A 14,049-nucleotide genomic window follows, 5' to 3' on the forward strand; every position below is an offset into this window, starting at 1 on the left:
GGTTAATGTACATAAAGGCTGTTCAGGGGAAATCATAGCTGAGTTAACTAGACAGAAAGGAGAAGAAACATGATTCTAGGAGGAAAATAGTATGTACCCTAGATCCTGGATAGAACAAGAGGAATAATGGTGAATACAGGGGGTGCTTCGGAGACCTTGAGGGGAGGTGGATTCTGGCCCAGTAGCAATGGGGAGCCACTGAAGGGTTCTGGACAGAGGAGTGACCTGACCTGACAAACTGTAGAATATCACTCTGGAGATTGGAACTGACACACACTGCTGCTGCTAAGTTGCTGCTAAGTCGCTTCAGTCGTGTCCGACTCTGTGCGATCCCATAGACGGAAGCCCACAGACAGAAGCCCACCAGGCTACCGTCCCCGGGATTCTCCAGCCAAAAACACTGGAGTGGGTTGCCATTTCCCTCTCCAATGCATGAAAGAGAAAAGTGAAAGGGAAGTCGCTCAGTCGTGTACGACTCTTAGCGACCCCATGGACTGCAGCCCACCAGGCTCCTCTGTCTATGGGATTTTCCAGGCAAGAGGACTGGAGTGGGGTGCCATTTCCTTCTCATACACACACTACTATATATAAAAGAGATAACTTATAAGAACCTACTTTATAGCACAGGGAACTCTACTCAATACTCTGTAATGACATATATGGGAAAAGAACTTAAAGAAGAGTGGATATGTGTATATGTATGACTGATTCACTTCGCTGTGCAGCAGAAACTAACCAACACTGTAAATAAACTATATTCCAATAAAAATTAATTTAAAAAATTAAAACCTTAGCCAAAATAGCCACACACACACACAAAAAAAGAACACTCTGGCTGCTTTGTGGAGAATGGATCGCACTGGGACAAGGCTGAGCCCACTCTCAACCAGGGAGACCAGTGTGGATACTGATCCAGAGATCCAGGCAAGAGATGGTGGTACACCACAGAGAGGGAGCAACTCCATGAGATATATAGGAATTGAAAAGGCTGAGACTTGGAAATAGATGAGACATGGAGGAGAAACTAAACACAACTTAGGTTTCCAGTCGAGCGGATGGGTGGATGGTGATGCACTTGATGACAGCAAGAAAGTTTTGGGGGACGAACAGGCTTTTGTGGCGACACGAAGGTCCTTATTTGAAGGTGACTGATGCAGGCGTAAATGTCCAGGACACTGCCAGAAATCTGGGGAGGGGCCTGGGCGTGCACCTAAAGCCCTCAGCACAGGGCCCTGCACTGCCACAGCTGTGCCTCTCACCATCATTACGGGGGCATGTGCACCTGGGCATATGCAACGATGAAAGAATCACTTGCAACGATGAAAGAATCTAGAGAGCCAAAATAGATTCTTTATTTTAAGGATGAAAATAGGATAAGGAAAAAAAAAAAAAGAAACCTTTGTTAGTTGCCGCTGCAGTACCATCGGAAAAACATCCTAGGGAAACAAGGAGATTTAGTGTGTGGCGGGGGAAGAGGCTGGGGACCCGAAATTTGGGTCCTGGAGCCTAGGTTCCAAAGGCGGGTGATAGGGCTTGGACTCTTGGATCTGAGAAACCAGGGGCTGGGGGTTATGACTCCTGAGTAGGAGGGGACTGGCGACTCGGAGTTCCGGATCTGAGGGAGGAGGGGCTGAGAAACCCAAACGCCCCAGTCTCAGTAAGGAGAGAGCCGGAGGCTGGGACTCTGGGGTCCCGGGGACTTACCACACCAGCACGGTCACACTGGCTGATGCTAAGGCCACAAGGGCCGCGAGCAGGCACTGATTGCCCGGCGTCAGAGCCTCGGGCCTGGCCAGCAGCTCGCCCAGGCTGGGCCTCCAGGGTTCGATCATCTCCGCCTCCTGCGGCACCCAGCGTAAGACTTCCCGAAAAGAGACCTGGAGCTCAGTCTCCCCGCGCGGCGGCGGGCCCGTCACTGCGGGGACGCGCACGTCAGCCGGGCGCCAGCCCCACCCCCCGCCGCGCAGCCCCGCCCCCCCGTCCCCCCGCGCGGCCCCGCCCGGCCCGCACCGTTAAGAAAGAAGTAGAGCCGCGCCAGGGGGCGCTGGTCGTGCGTGATCACGCAAGAGAAGGTCCCGCGGTGCGTGGGCTGCACTGGCCGGATCCGCGCCAGGTAACCTTGGGCCCGCGGAATATCTCGGAAGTAGGTTGGATCTTGAGTCCGGAGCTGCGGGACGCTCGGGCTGAAGCGGATAGAGGCTGAGGGCGACCGGCCCCGCCCCGAGCGCAGAAGGGAGTCTCTCCGCCCTGGCTCGCCAAACCGCTACGTGAAGCCCCGCCCCTGAGCCAGGCCACCCACCCCCGCCCCCCGCCCTCCCGGAGCCCTGGCTTCACCCTCTTATTCGCCGAGGGTTCACGCATGGCCCCGCCCCCTAAGCCTTGACTCCGCCTCTTGGGCCTAGTGTTTGCTCTCCCGCCTGAAACCCCTACGGATAATTCACCCCTGGGCTCTGTCACTGCATTTTGAGCTTTGACCCTTACCCCCAGACGCCGGGACCGTCCCCTTGCACGAAGCATGAGTCTAGACCGAGCCTCCTCGAATCCCACTCCCTGCCTCCTGACTCTCCATCCTCTAGAGAAGCATAAACCATCTCCTAAAGCCCTTCACGCTGGACCCGCCCCGACTCACACCTCCTGCGAACTTCCAGGAATAGGTGATCTCTTCCTTAGGCAGCTGAAAGTTCACAGTGCAAGAGAACATGGCCTGACGACCCCGAGTCACCGTCAGGTCCTGAACTGAAGACAGGTCTCGCATCGCCACCTCGGCCCGCCCACGTCCGACCCCCCAACCCCAGCCCCTTCCTCGCTCAGCCCTCTCTTCCAGTTTTTCAGGTTTCTCGCCCTTCAAGGCCACGCCCCTCACCTGGGCAGTCAAGTGGGAGGTCGCAGACCTTGGAGTAGCATCCGCGGCAGCGAAAACGCCGAGTGACCTCCTGGAGTCCTGGGGGGTGGGAACGCTGGGTCTGGGGTCCATCTGCCTCCCCTAGCCAGGGTCCCTTCGGCAACCACGTGGTCTATTTAACTTCCCCGGGTTCTACCTGCTGGACAGAATCTGGACCCCGCCTTTCCCGCGCTCATTGGCTGGCTCTCACCACTCTCCAGCCTCTAGGATCCCCATTGGTTTGCCTTCGTTTTGTTTTTGTTTTTGTTTTCCCGGACCCGCCTTTCGTGAGGTTTGTGAACTGGTTTTCTTACTCCTCTTCTCCTGGGCTCGCATTGGCCCCTTCGGATCAGAGGCACCCGTGCTCTTCCAAGAGTCCCAGGTTTTGGCCCTTACCACCTCCTTTCCCCCCGCAATTCTGAGCTTTGAATGACGTGCTTACCGCAGGGAGGAATGCAGACCTGCACTGCGGAGAGAGAAGAAGCGTTACCACCCTGTAAGTCGCGGCAGGTGCCCACCTGAAACTCCCCTAGAGGAAACGTTTCAGGGCCGGATGCATTCATTCCTCCAAGGGACCAGAGCCAGGTATGCCGCGCTCCACCAAAGGGGTGGGGCCAAGCCTGCAGCTTCCCCGCTGTAGGCGGGGCCAGGCCTGCGGTACTTCACCTGGGGACCCTACCAGCCCTGCAGCATTCCATTAAGACGTCAGGCACATGCCTGCTGCTGGCAACCAGGAGGCAGGTCCAGCCCCGGTGTATTCCATCGAGCGGGACGGGCCTAGATCCCGGGCGATCATCGGAGGCTGCTGCTAAGTCACTTAAGTCGTGTCCGACTCTGTGCGACCCCATAGACAGCAGCCCACCAGGCTCCCCTCCCTGGGATTCTCTAGGCAAGAACACGGAGTGGGTTGCCATTTCCTTCTCCAATGCATGAAAGTGAAAAGTGAAAGTGAAGTCGCTCAGTCTATCCGACTCTTAGCGACCCCATGGACTGCAGCCCACCAGGCTCCTCCGTCTATGGGATTTTTCCAGGCAAGAGTACTGGTGTGGGGTGCCATTGCCTTCTCCATCGGAGGGGACAGAGCCTAATTAGGGGGCCCAATCAGAGGTGTGGTCAGGCTGGACGTAGCCCACTAAGACGCCCCGGATGGAAAGGAAACCTGTCACAGAGTGCCCAGGGTCAGACACAGATCCATGAAGAGGCCCGAGCTAGTCTGGGACAGGACTGTCCTACAAAGCCGTCCCAGCTAGAGGTAACCTTGCATCGGAGGCGGGGCCGGACCCAGAGTGGTTCTAGCAGGGTAAGAGGCTGTGCCCAGAGTGACCCACAAGGGAAGCTCGGCTCAGAGATCGGCCGAGGGGTTGGCTTGATGGGAGCAGATGGGGGTCTCCGGAGTTGGGTTTGCTAATTGGGCCGGGGGAAGTAGACAGTCTATTTTACCTTCCTTAAGCTGCAATATAATCTTCTGCATTTTCTCCGCGGCACGAAGAAAGGCAACCCGAAAGGACCCTGGAGGGTGGAGGGAGTCCTTGTAGTAAAGACCCTTCCCCAAGGCTGCCGGAGCTCGACAGGCCTGGCTGTCATCATGTCTGTGCCCCTCCCCCAGTCCCTGCTATCCCCAGGTCTCTGGTATATGCCACAGCCTCCTACTCTATCTGGATGGTGGGCACACCCCCAAATCTCCTTCTGCTGCCTCTAGACTAATCACTCTGACAGAACTCCTCCGCATCTGTGTTATCTTGTTAAGGAGAAAAGGGAGGATAAAGGTCAAATTTCTCCCATGGCCTAGGAGGCCCTGTGTAGTCTGGCCTAGTCTCGTCTCCCTCTCTGTGTGCTAAGTCGCTTCAGTCTTGTCCGACTCTTTGCAACCTCATGGACTGTAGCCCACCAGGTTCCTCTGTCCATGGAGATTCTCCAGGCAAGTATACTGGAGTGGGTTGCCATGTCCTCCTCCAGGAGATCTTCCCGACCCAGGTATGGAAGCCACAACTCTTAAGTCTCCTGCAGTTCATTTCCCCTAATAAGGAAAGCATCATGCTCTCTGCCACCTCAGGGCCTTTGCACATGCTGTCTTCAGTCTCCAGCACACCTCCCCCCCTACTCCTACTCTTCCTTCCTGTCATCCCTCATGTCACCTCCTTAGAGGTTTTCTCAGACCACAAATCTAATTTAATCCAGTCCCCTATTTTTGTCTCTAACAGTACTCCATCTGTTCCATTCATAGCTCTCACCAGTTTGCAAATACATATATTCATATATGCATAGTGAGCATTTAAGACTGTCTCTTAAGTAAGCAAACAAGTCCTTCTTTAGTGCTGTGTCCTCAGAAACCAGGAAAGGGCCCCTGAGTCTTAGGAATAAGTATGTGTAGAATGAATTCCAGGATTCAACTGGAATGAGCACCACAGCTGGAAGCCTGGGGCCACAATTCATCCGCTGGATGTGTTATATTTGGCCTTGAAAATGTTTTTTAAAAATGACCCAGTTGCCATCATGTAAAGTTTGGGAAAAGTCACATAAAATGTTTGGCATCCCTTTACGAAATCTGGAAGAGCTGTAACAGAGGCAGTATTTCCATGAGGCAGCAGTTGGCCGGAGCTTAGCAGCAGCCACCCACTTTAGTCAGGGCACACACCCACTTTCCCAGAGTTCCCAGTCTCTTCATTTCTACCCCTCTTTCACTCTTTCTATGTTCTCTGCTCTTATGGATGTTTGAGTTTTCACCACTGTAATGGCCTTCAAAAAAAAAAAACAACAAACTGGGGGACTTTCTCAAAGTGGATGGCTGCAATGATTTACAGGTGGAGGTGGCTTTGGAAGTCAGAAATGTGACAGGATTTTGTTGTTGTTATTTAGTTGCTAAATCAGGTTTCAATTCTGTGATCCCATGCACCGTAGCCTGCCGTGTTCCTTTGTCCATGGGATTCTCCAGGCAAGAATACTGGAATGGGGTGCCATTTCCTTGTCCAGGGGATCTTCCCCACCCAGGGATCGAACCTGCATCTCCTGCACCACAGGCAGATTCTTTACCACTGAGCCACCAGTGCTCATGTGGCGGGGTGCTATGGGCTGAATTTCATCTCTTCCAAATTCATACGGTAAAGTCCTAAGCCTAGTCCTTCAGAATGTAACTGTATTTGGAGATGGAATCTTAAGGAGGTAATGACATTAAAATGAGGTTTTTTGGGTGGGCCTTAACCCAACATGACTGATTTCCTTGGAAGAGAAGGAAATTTGGACACGGACACGGAAGGAAGACAGTCATTCTGCAAATCAAGGAGAGAGGCCTCAGAAGCAACCCACCCTGCTGACACTGACTCCTTGATCCTGGACTTCTAGCCTCCAGAACTGTGAGCAAATAAACTTCTTTTAGTTAAGCCACCCAGTTTCTGTTTTTTGTTGTTGTTGTTGTTGTTGTTGTTACAGCAGCCCTAGCAAACTAATACACAGGGATTGCCAGTTGCCTCAAAATATCTATTTTCTCCTTAATAACATATCACCACGTTCAGCTGAGAAAGCACCCCGACCCTGCCCCAGTTAAAAGACTACATTTCCCAACCTCCATTGTAGCTAGCTGTGGTCATGTGACCTAGCTGTGGTCAGGTGTCCAAGTTCTGATGGATGAGCTGTAAGTTTAAGAGTGATGTGTGAGTCACAGAAAGTAGCCTTAAAAGAGATATGGTGCCATTTTATTGGCCCCTTTCCCCTTCTTTCATCCTGTTGCCTGAAACTTAGACTTGATGGCTGCTGCTCTAGCAGTTATATAGGACTATGAGGATAAGTAGTATATCCTAGGATAGTAAGGCAGAAAGCTGGAAGGGTGCTGAGTCCCCAGGAAAATGCAGCTGCCATACTAGTCTTAAGTGCCTACCTCAAGACTTATTTTATAAGGAAAAAATAAACTTCTACCCTGCTTAAGACATTGCAGGTTTTAACCTTAGGCTAAACCATACATAAAGGGAGGGAATTGAGGATTCTGATAAGAATCTGGCTGAAGTAATGATCATAGAAGTGATGGTAGAAGCTGGAGAGAAGAGGGCTCTGAAGCCAGGAAGCAGGTGCAAAATGAGGGGTCAAGGACTTAGCAGTCTCTCCTTAGCCACAAGGCAGGCAGGAGCTGTGGTCTGGTGACGGCAGTATGGTCAGGAGGATGTGGTCCGAGTGGCGTGCTCAAATGAGAGGCTGGGATGATGTTGGAGAAGGCAGCCAAGGAATGTCTATGGGCCAAACCAAATGACTCTTGGGGGGACGGTGTGTGGGATATACCAAGTCAGCCAGGGGGCAGGGGAGAAGCATGGGAGTAAATAGGGATGGAGCGAAATGTCCAAAGGGGCAAGAGGCAGGCTTGTGTTAACCACAAAGGGGCACGAGTTATAGTCTCCCCAAAGAGGTGCTTCACTGGGAGCCTCGACCTGCTGATCACCTGAGTTTGAGTTCTGTCTCTCCCAACTATGTGCACACCTGTCTCACTTCCATGCTACCCATCACACGCACTCCTCCCTATGTGACCTTGGCCGGGTATTTAACCTTCCTGATCCTTGGTTTCCTCATTCATAAAATGGGGGCAATATCAGTGTCTACTTCACAGCATTGGTGGTGAAGATTTCACGTCATACAATATAAAAGCCTCCTCCTCCCAAACTATGTGCTGCTGCTGCTGCTGCTGCTAAGTCGCTTCAGTCGTGTCCGACTCTGTGCAACCCCATAGACGGCAGCTCACCAGGCTCCCCCGTCCCTGGGATTCTCCAGGCAAGAACATGGAGTGGGTTGCCATTTCCTTCTCCAATGCATGAAAGTGAAAAGAGAAAGTGAAGTTGCTCAGTCGTGTCCGACTCTTCATGACCCCTGCTAGGTACCATTAAATGACCATAATGGGATAATGTCTGTGTTATAGAAGAGTCAACTACTGGCATTATCATCCCCTAATCTGAGATGCGGAAACCCAGGCACAGAGAGGTTAGGAAATTGGCCAAGGTCACACAGCTAGATTGGAACCCATGTGGCCAAACTCCAGAGCCTCCACGGGTGGCCACCATCTGCGGTAGACACACTGCCCTCAACACCACACTGACAGTGCCAGCGGCCACCACTGGGAGCCACTCTGAGTCCACCTGTCCATCTCTCTGGGCCTCCATTCGGGAGAGACCCAGGAGTCATCCTGATTCTTCCCATCCCCATCATCCTACGTACGTCTGGTCCAGACATCCCCTGGGTCCATCCACGGGAGCCCCAACTTCCCCATCTGGAAAATGGAGCTATAAAACTCCACCTCATGGGGCCAGTACAAGGACATCTTTTAGGAGGATTATTAACATAAATCACTCTTTGCAGACACAGCATCTTCCATGCAAGGGGCAGGTTCATCTCAGCCCCCACCAACCCATCACAACAGGTTCAAGTCACCACTGACCGTCTCCTCCCTGGACCTTCTGCTTCTGCCCTTGACCCACATGGCCTTAGTCAGAACCCCTCTTTCCTGTAAAATCCTCCAAAGGGCCTCCCCACATCAAGAGCAAGAGCTGAAGTGATCATTGGGTATGAGCTGGAAAGAGGGGGTCCTTTGGCTGAAGTTGGCTCAAGGACGCACCCTAGCGGTTCCCAAAGTGTGTTCCCAGCACAGCAGCAGCAGCACCTGGGAACTTGTTAGACATGTCCATTTCTGGGCCCCACCTCAGACCTAAGGCTCAGAAACAGAGGGTGGGGCCCGGGAGCCTGCATTTTAATAAGGTCCCAGGAGATTCTGACATACACTGTGGGGCTGGAGAACCACTGGCCTACATGGTCCACTCCAGCTCCACTGGCCCCAGGGCCTTTGCACTGACTCTTTCTACCACCTGGAAGCTCTCTCCCCAGGTCACCTGCACAGCTCTCTCTGTTCCCCTCATTCCAGTCTTTGCATAACTGGACCGTTTCATTTGCACCTCCCCTGATCAACCTGTTTAGTAAAACGATCACCCCACTGGCCACCCCCCCTTTCTCTCCCCTTTTTGTTTCCCTCCATAGTATGGATCACCAGCTGACATCTATGGCATTTCACTGATTACGTTTAATAATCAATGCAAGCAACCTGAGGGCAGGTGGCTTGCAGTTTGGGTCACAGCCGTGTCCCTGGTGGTGTTCCTGACACAGTAAATACCCGTGGAACGTAAAGCCCCAGCTTCTCCCAGCACCCAGACTCTCGCTCCAGTCCATCCATATGGCCCTCGAGGATCTTTCTACACCCTGAGCTGACACTGCCCTTCCTCGGCTCACAGCCTTGTTCCCTGGGGACAGTCTCAAATCTCCCTGACTCCCAGTTGAACTCTGGACGTCCCCCAAGCCCCTCACAGTCACTGCAGCCTCACCCAGCTGGCCATCTACCCCTTCTCCTGCTCTTCCTCCCAGAGATGACCACTGCCCACTCAGACACGGAGCCAGACCCGGCACACAGTCCCTAACCCTCCTCTTCCCCTCTCCCTGAACAGCTCATCAGACCCAGGCCCAGTCTTTTCTTCACCTTCACAGATTCCCCGCCTCAGGTCTGGCCTCCTTCACCACAGCCTCCACCCTGGGCCTCCCAGCCTCCACTCCCTCCCCTGCTCCAGCTGGTCCCACACACTGCCTTCGGGGGTCTTCTGCACCCAGAGAAGGACTTGTTTCTGCTCTTTTCGAAACCTTCTGACGTAGGGGAGAAGGGCATCTCTGGGAATTCTCCCCCCACTCCCACCCCCACCCTCAGCTCTGAGTTCCTCAGCTCTCCCTTTGTGGGTGGGGGAACCTGCAGCTGAAGTCTTCATGCTGCACCTCCCCTCTGCCCTGGGAGCCCCTCAGATGGATGGGAAGCTCCTGATGTTTGGGGCTCATGTTTGTCAAAAAGCTCAGAGGCAAGAGTAGGAAGCAAAAGCAGTAATAGAACTGAGATGTAGAAATAAGTGCGGAGCCCCCAGACCAGGGACACGGCCATGAACGCTCCCCCACCCATGGTTCCAGTCTCCAGCATGTAGGGGCAGGGGTTGGGGGGAGTCCTGTGTCCTGTGACCACTGTGGCCTGGTGTGATCACTGTTCACACTGCCCCTTCCCACAAGGGTCACCCCAGCCTTGTGGTTCTTTCACACTGTCACACGCATGTGTTGAGCGTGTCTCACCCCCTCAAGGTTGTCACGTGTGCCTGTCTCCCCAGTGATCCTCTCCCTCCCTGCTCCCACCTGTCTTTCAGGGCCCATAATAGCCTCCACAGGTCAAAGATATGGAATCACTTTGCTAACTGTAGGGAATACATTTTATCCTAGCGGAAGCTCTCCTCCCTGAAGTCTGTCTCCATTGCTGGAGTCCCCTCTGTCTCACTGAGTTCCCACGCCTTGCCGGAAGGCAAAGCGGTTATCTTCTTTCTCAGATGGGTGAGTTGAGGCCCAAAGTTGGGGACGGGGGCAGTGAGGCATCCAGAATCTCACAGCCAGGGAGAGGGCAAGCCACACAGGGAGGGCAGGCTTTCACCTCCCTGAGCCCCACTGGCCTCAGACTCTCAAGTTCCTTCTGCCCTGAACCCACCAGGCCCTGCCCGTCTCTGCTCCCTGACAAGGTCACTCAGCTCCCTCGGCATCCTACCATCAAGATCACTGTCACGTTCTGGGCTTTCTCTCCCTTGCCCCTTGCCCCACAAAGGCTCAGACATCCATATCCCAGAGCCACGGACCCCGCCCCACTCACCCTGGGCAGTGGCCATCTCCTGGAGGGAGTGGGTCATCTGGGTGAAGGCATCGTGCAGCTGGCCCCTCTCCTCGTAGTCTGGCAGTGGGAGGCAGGGGCTGGGGGAAAACTGCTTCCCCTGGCACCATGTCCCCGAGGTGGTCATCCCTCTGTCTCCGATCTCTGCTCCCCACGTCTCCATTCTCCCATCTCTGCATCTCGTCCCTCTCAGTCTCTCCAGGCCTCTTGGGTCCCTCCCTCCGCCTACCCCCGGGCACCCCACCCAGGGAGGATGATGGGGAGCAGGGGATGGTCTCCTCACTGATCTCAGTGTCCAGCAGCCCCTTAAAGGCATCTGCGAAGGCCTCCTCACACTTTCCGAGGTCGGGACTGTCCAGGCCGGCGAAGATCTGGCAAATCTGGAGACGCTCCTCATAAGACGTGAAGCAGAGGAGACAGGCCCAGGCCGAAGCCCCAAAGACAGCGAAGGCCGCCAGGGAGGGCAGGACGGCGCTCCAAGGGGCCAGCCAGGCCATGGCGGAGGGTCGCGGCCTGGGGGAGAAGCTGGTGACTTTTGTGAGGTCACTGTGATGCGGGGGAGGGGCTCAAGATGCAGGGGTCAGAGGTCAGGTCTCAGTCACCGATCCAATGTCAGGCTCCCCCTGTGGGGGTTTTCAGGGAGGAAGGGGACAGGGGATCGGCCGGCAAGCCCCAGGCTGGTGGTTGGGCCGGACGCCAGGCTCCCAAGAACCTCACCTGTGACCCTGGACGTCCTCACAGGTTAAAGGGTCTCAGGGACGCAGAGGCCGGCAGTGTGATGTGTGTGTGTGGGGGCCTGCCAGGCCCTGGGGTGGGGGGCGGGTGGTGCCGGGGAAATGAACATGGCACAGAGACACCGTGAGGGCCCAAAAGACAGAAACTGGGCCACAGGGAGACACCGGGAGGCCAGAGATCCAGAAAGCACCATAAGAGACTAATGGAGACAGAGTTTCAGAGGCCACTGCACAGAGACTCAGTGGAGATGGAGAGACAGAAAAAGCCAAGCAGAGATTTCTGGATGGGAGAGAAACTCTCTGAAAGAAAGGGGAGAAAGGAAAGGGACAAGGACAGGAGGGACAGTCCCGCTTCTCTCCCAGGGTCCCTGCAGCAGCACCCCCCTCCCCAGCCTGGCCGGGTGGGGCATGGGACCAGGGTCCAGGGGTCCCCACCGGGCCGTCCCGTGCAGGGCGCAGCCTGGGGAAAGCTAGGAGGCCGTATAGTGATCTCCTTGGGTGTCCTCCTCAACTATACAACCTCCTACCTCAGCCCGGGGGGCGCGGCAGGTGGACAGACAGACGGATGGACGGACAGACAGGGCCAGGGAGGGCGGGGAGGGCCGGGGGAGGCCCCAGCCGCGATGGTGAGCCCCCGACACGGACCCACAGACACGAGCTTGTGTGCGGCGAAGGCCCCGCAAGGTCGGTTCTACGGGTGGGTGCCAGGACCCAGGAATCCGGGCCCCCGGCCCCCTCCTCCCCAAGGAACCCAGGAGTCAGTCTCTCGGTCTCTTCCTCCCCGAAGGTCCCCGGAATCCAGGCCCTCTAGCCCCCAGTGCTTCCTGAGATTCAAAAGTCCGAGTCCCCAGGCCCCCGGCCCCTCCCTCAGTCCTGGGAATCCAGCCAGGCCTGCCTCCTTTGGAGAAGACGCAGCCCGGCTTCCTGGATCCCGGGGCCGAGGGAACCTCACCAGTTTCAGAGTTTGGCCACTTGGGCCAGCTCCCTCCCTGACCCTACCTGTCAGATAATCGGAAATCCAGGAGCGGGGCGGAGGCCGCCCAGGGGCTATAAACCCGTTAAAGCCTGTCTGGGTATCTGCTCCTCTCACACCCCTGCTTTTGGCCTCTCATCAAGTACCACACTGACATCTGCGGATGCCGCCCCAGGCCTGTGTCATCTCTCCGGCGGAGCGCGAGGTGCCATCGGCACCCCCATTTCGCAGGTGGGAAGGCTGAGCCCCGGCAAGCCGTAGGCTGGGGTGGGGTGGGGTGGCGGGGGCAGGAGTGGGAGGGGCCAGGCCTTCCAGGCAAGAGGGCCCAGCGCCCGCCCTCCCCAGCCCGGGGCTGAGTCTGTGCACCTGAGAACCTCCGCCTCGGTCCAGGGCTCCGGCGGTCTCGCTCCCGCCGTCTCCCGCTCCAGCTCCATCTTCCCGGTCCTCTCTCCCGGTCCGGCCCGCTCGCTCTCGGCCTCACCTGGTCCCCATCTCCTGCAGCTTCCGTGTGCTCCTCCCCGGCTCTGCGCTGCCCATCCGCGCCTCCCCCCGCGCGCGGCCGTCCCCGGCTCGCAGGGGCCTTTCTCAGGCCATGTCTCTCCGCCCTCCCCCGTCTTGCTGTCTCTCCTCTCCTCCTTTCTGCTTCTTTCCCTTTCCCTCCGGTCTTGCCCCCTCCCCTGCTCCGCCCCCCTCCCTCTGTCTTTGTCCCTCTCCTCCCGTCTCTCCCTCGATTTCCCTGTCTCACTCTCCTCCCCACCCCCCACCCCCACCTTTTCCCCCCTGCCTGCCTCCCTCCCTCTTCTCTCCATCTCCCGGCCTCCTTCTCCCCCTCCGTCTCCCTCCTTGCCTCTCTCTCTCTTTCTCCTTCTCTCCCTCTCGGGTCTCTCGCCTCCCTCCCCCCCCCCCCCTTTCTCCTTCCTTCTCTCCCTCCCCCTCGCCGCAGCTCGGAGCCAGGTCTGGAGCTGGGGGTGGGGTGGGGGTGGTTCGCGCAGGGGCCCAGGGCCGGGGTAGCGACCTGCTGGGGAGGCGGGGAGGCGCGGAGGGGCGGGGGAGGCCGGGGGGAAGGGCGGAGGGGGGGGCCCAGGGACGGGTCCGCGGACCCCGCTCGCATCCCGCTTCCCTCCTTCCCGGCCTCCCCGACCCTCCGGCGGGGGCGCGAGCCGGGCCAAGGTGGGGAGGAAGGGGAAGGGAGGAGGCGGCCCCCGCCCCCCCGGCCCCCCCAACCTGGCCCGGAGCCCAGGCCCGGGCTCCCAGCATGCCCCGGGGCTGCCGGGGGCCTGGGGAGGGGGTGCGAGCCGAGGGAAGCCGAGCGTCCTCAGGGTTCGCGGGGCCGCAGCATCGCCCCGCGGCTCCGGCACGTCTCTCCTGGGGAAACTGAGGCCCGCAGAGAGCGGAGGGCGGGGGGGCGGGGGTCAGGACCCGCTTGAGGTCACCGCACCGGACCTCGGTGGAGACGCGGACTCCCCGGGCCCGCAGGCCCGACCCGGGGAAAGGGTTGGCGCAGGACTTCGCCCAGGTCTGGGCCCCCCTCCCCCTCTCCGCAGACCCTGGGGAGCCCCCAAGGGTCAGAGAGCAGACCCAAACAGTCTGGCACCATGGCAACCAGTGGCCCCGCCCCCTTAACCCCCAGAGGGCTGGTCTCCAGCTGGGGCCAAAGAAGAGGAGGTGGGGACGCCTGGGTTCGGGAGAGAAAGGGTCTGGGGGCCCGAACTCTGGGATTTCGTGGAGAACCAGGGGGCTGGAATGTGGACCCGGC

The 14,049-nt window shown here is 57.1% G+C and overlaps 1 protein-coding gene across 3 annotated transcripts; it reads right to left on the minus strand.

Moving 5' to 3' along the window:
• Positions 1-1,330: 1,330 nt before the first annotated feature.
• On the minus strand, positions 1,331-12,963 carry SPACA6 (sperm acrosome associated 6). 3 transcript variants are annotated; one of them, XM_027514153.1, is made up of 10 exons: positions 10,870-12,963; positions 10,569-10,646; positions 4,322-4,390; positions 3,324-3,347; positions 2,864-2,941; positions 2,630-2,736; positions 2,548-2,550; positions 2,011-2,167; positions 1,705-1,915; positions 1,350-1,436 (listed from the first exon to the last, which is right to left on the minus strand). In XM_027514153.1, the coding sequence occupies exons 1-10, from the start codon at positions 11,081-11,083 to the stop codon at positions 1,403-1,405; spliced, it is 975 nt and encodes a 324-aa protein (XP_027369954.1). In that variant the 5' UTR covers positions 11,084-12,963; the 3' UTR covers positions 1,350-1,402. The 3 variants fall into 3 exon arrangements, 2 of the variants coding, with proteins under 2 accessions (XP_027369954.1, XP_027369953.1); XR_003506297.1 differs by lacking the exons at positions 1,350-1,436; positions 2,548-2,550 and adding an exon at positions 1,331-1,349 and having other exon boundaries at positions 2,011-2,183; positions 2,632-2,736; positions 10,569-11,118; XM_027514152.1 differs by lacking the exons at positions 1,350-1,436; positions 2,548-2,550 and having other exon boundaries at positions 1,823-1,915; positions 2,632-2,736; positions 10,569-11,160.
• Positions 12,964-14,049: the final 1,086 nt, after the last annotated feature.

Source organism: Bos indicus x Bos taurus, chromosome 18, assembly GCF_003369695.1.
Source record: "Bos indicus x Bos taurus breed Angus x Brahman F1 hybrid chromosome 18, Bos_hybrid_MaternalHap_v2.0, whole genome shotgun sequence".
In the NCBI taxonomy this organism is placed as follows: domain Eukaryota; kingdom Metazoa; phylum Chordata; class Mammalia; order Artiodactyla; family Bovidae; genus Bos; species Bos indicus x Bos taurus.

Bases quoted from the DNA above. Each gene is read 5' to 3' on its own strand.
- SPACA6 (XM_027514153.1), bottom strand. From the start codon at position 11,083: ATGGCCTGGCTGGCCCCTTGGAGCGCCGTCCTGCCCTCCCTGGCGGCC. The intron at 3,348-4,321 runs GTAAAATAGACT...CTCTCTCCGCAG, and splicing joins TATATTGCAGCTTAAGGAAG to TGCAGGTCTGCATTCCTCCC. The intron at 2,942-3,323 runs GTAAGCACGTCA...CCCACCCCCCAG, and splicing joins GGTCTGCATTCCTCCCTGCG to GACTCCAGGAGGTCACTCGG.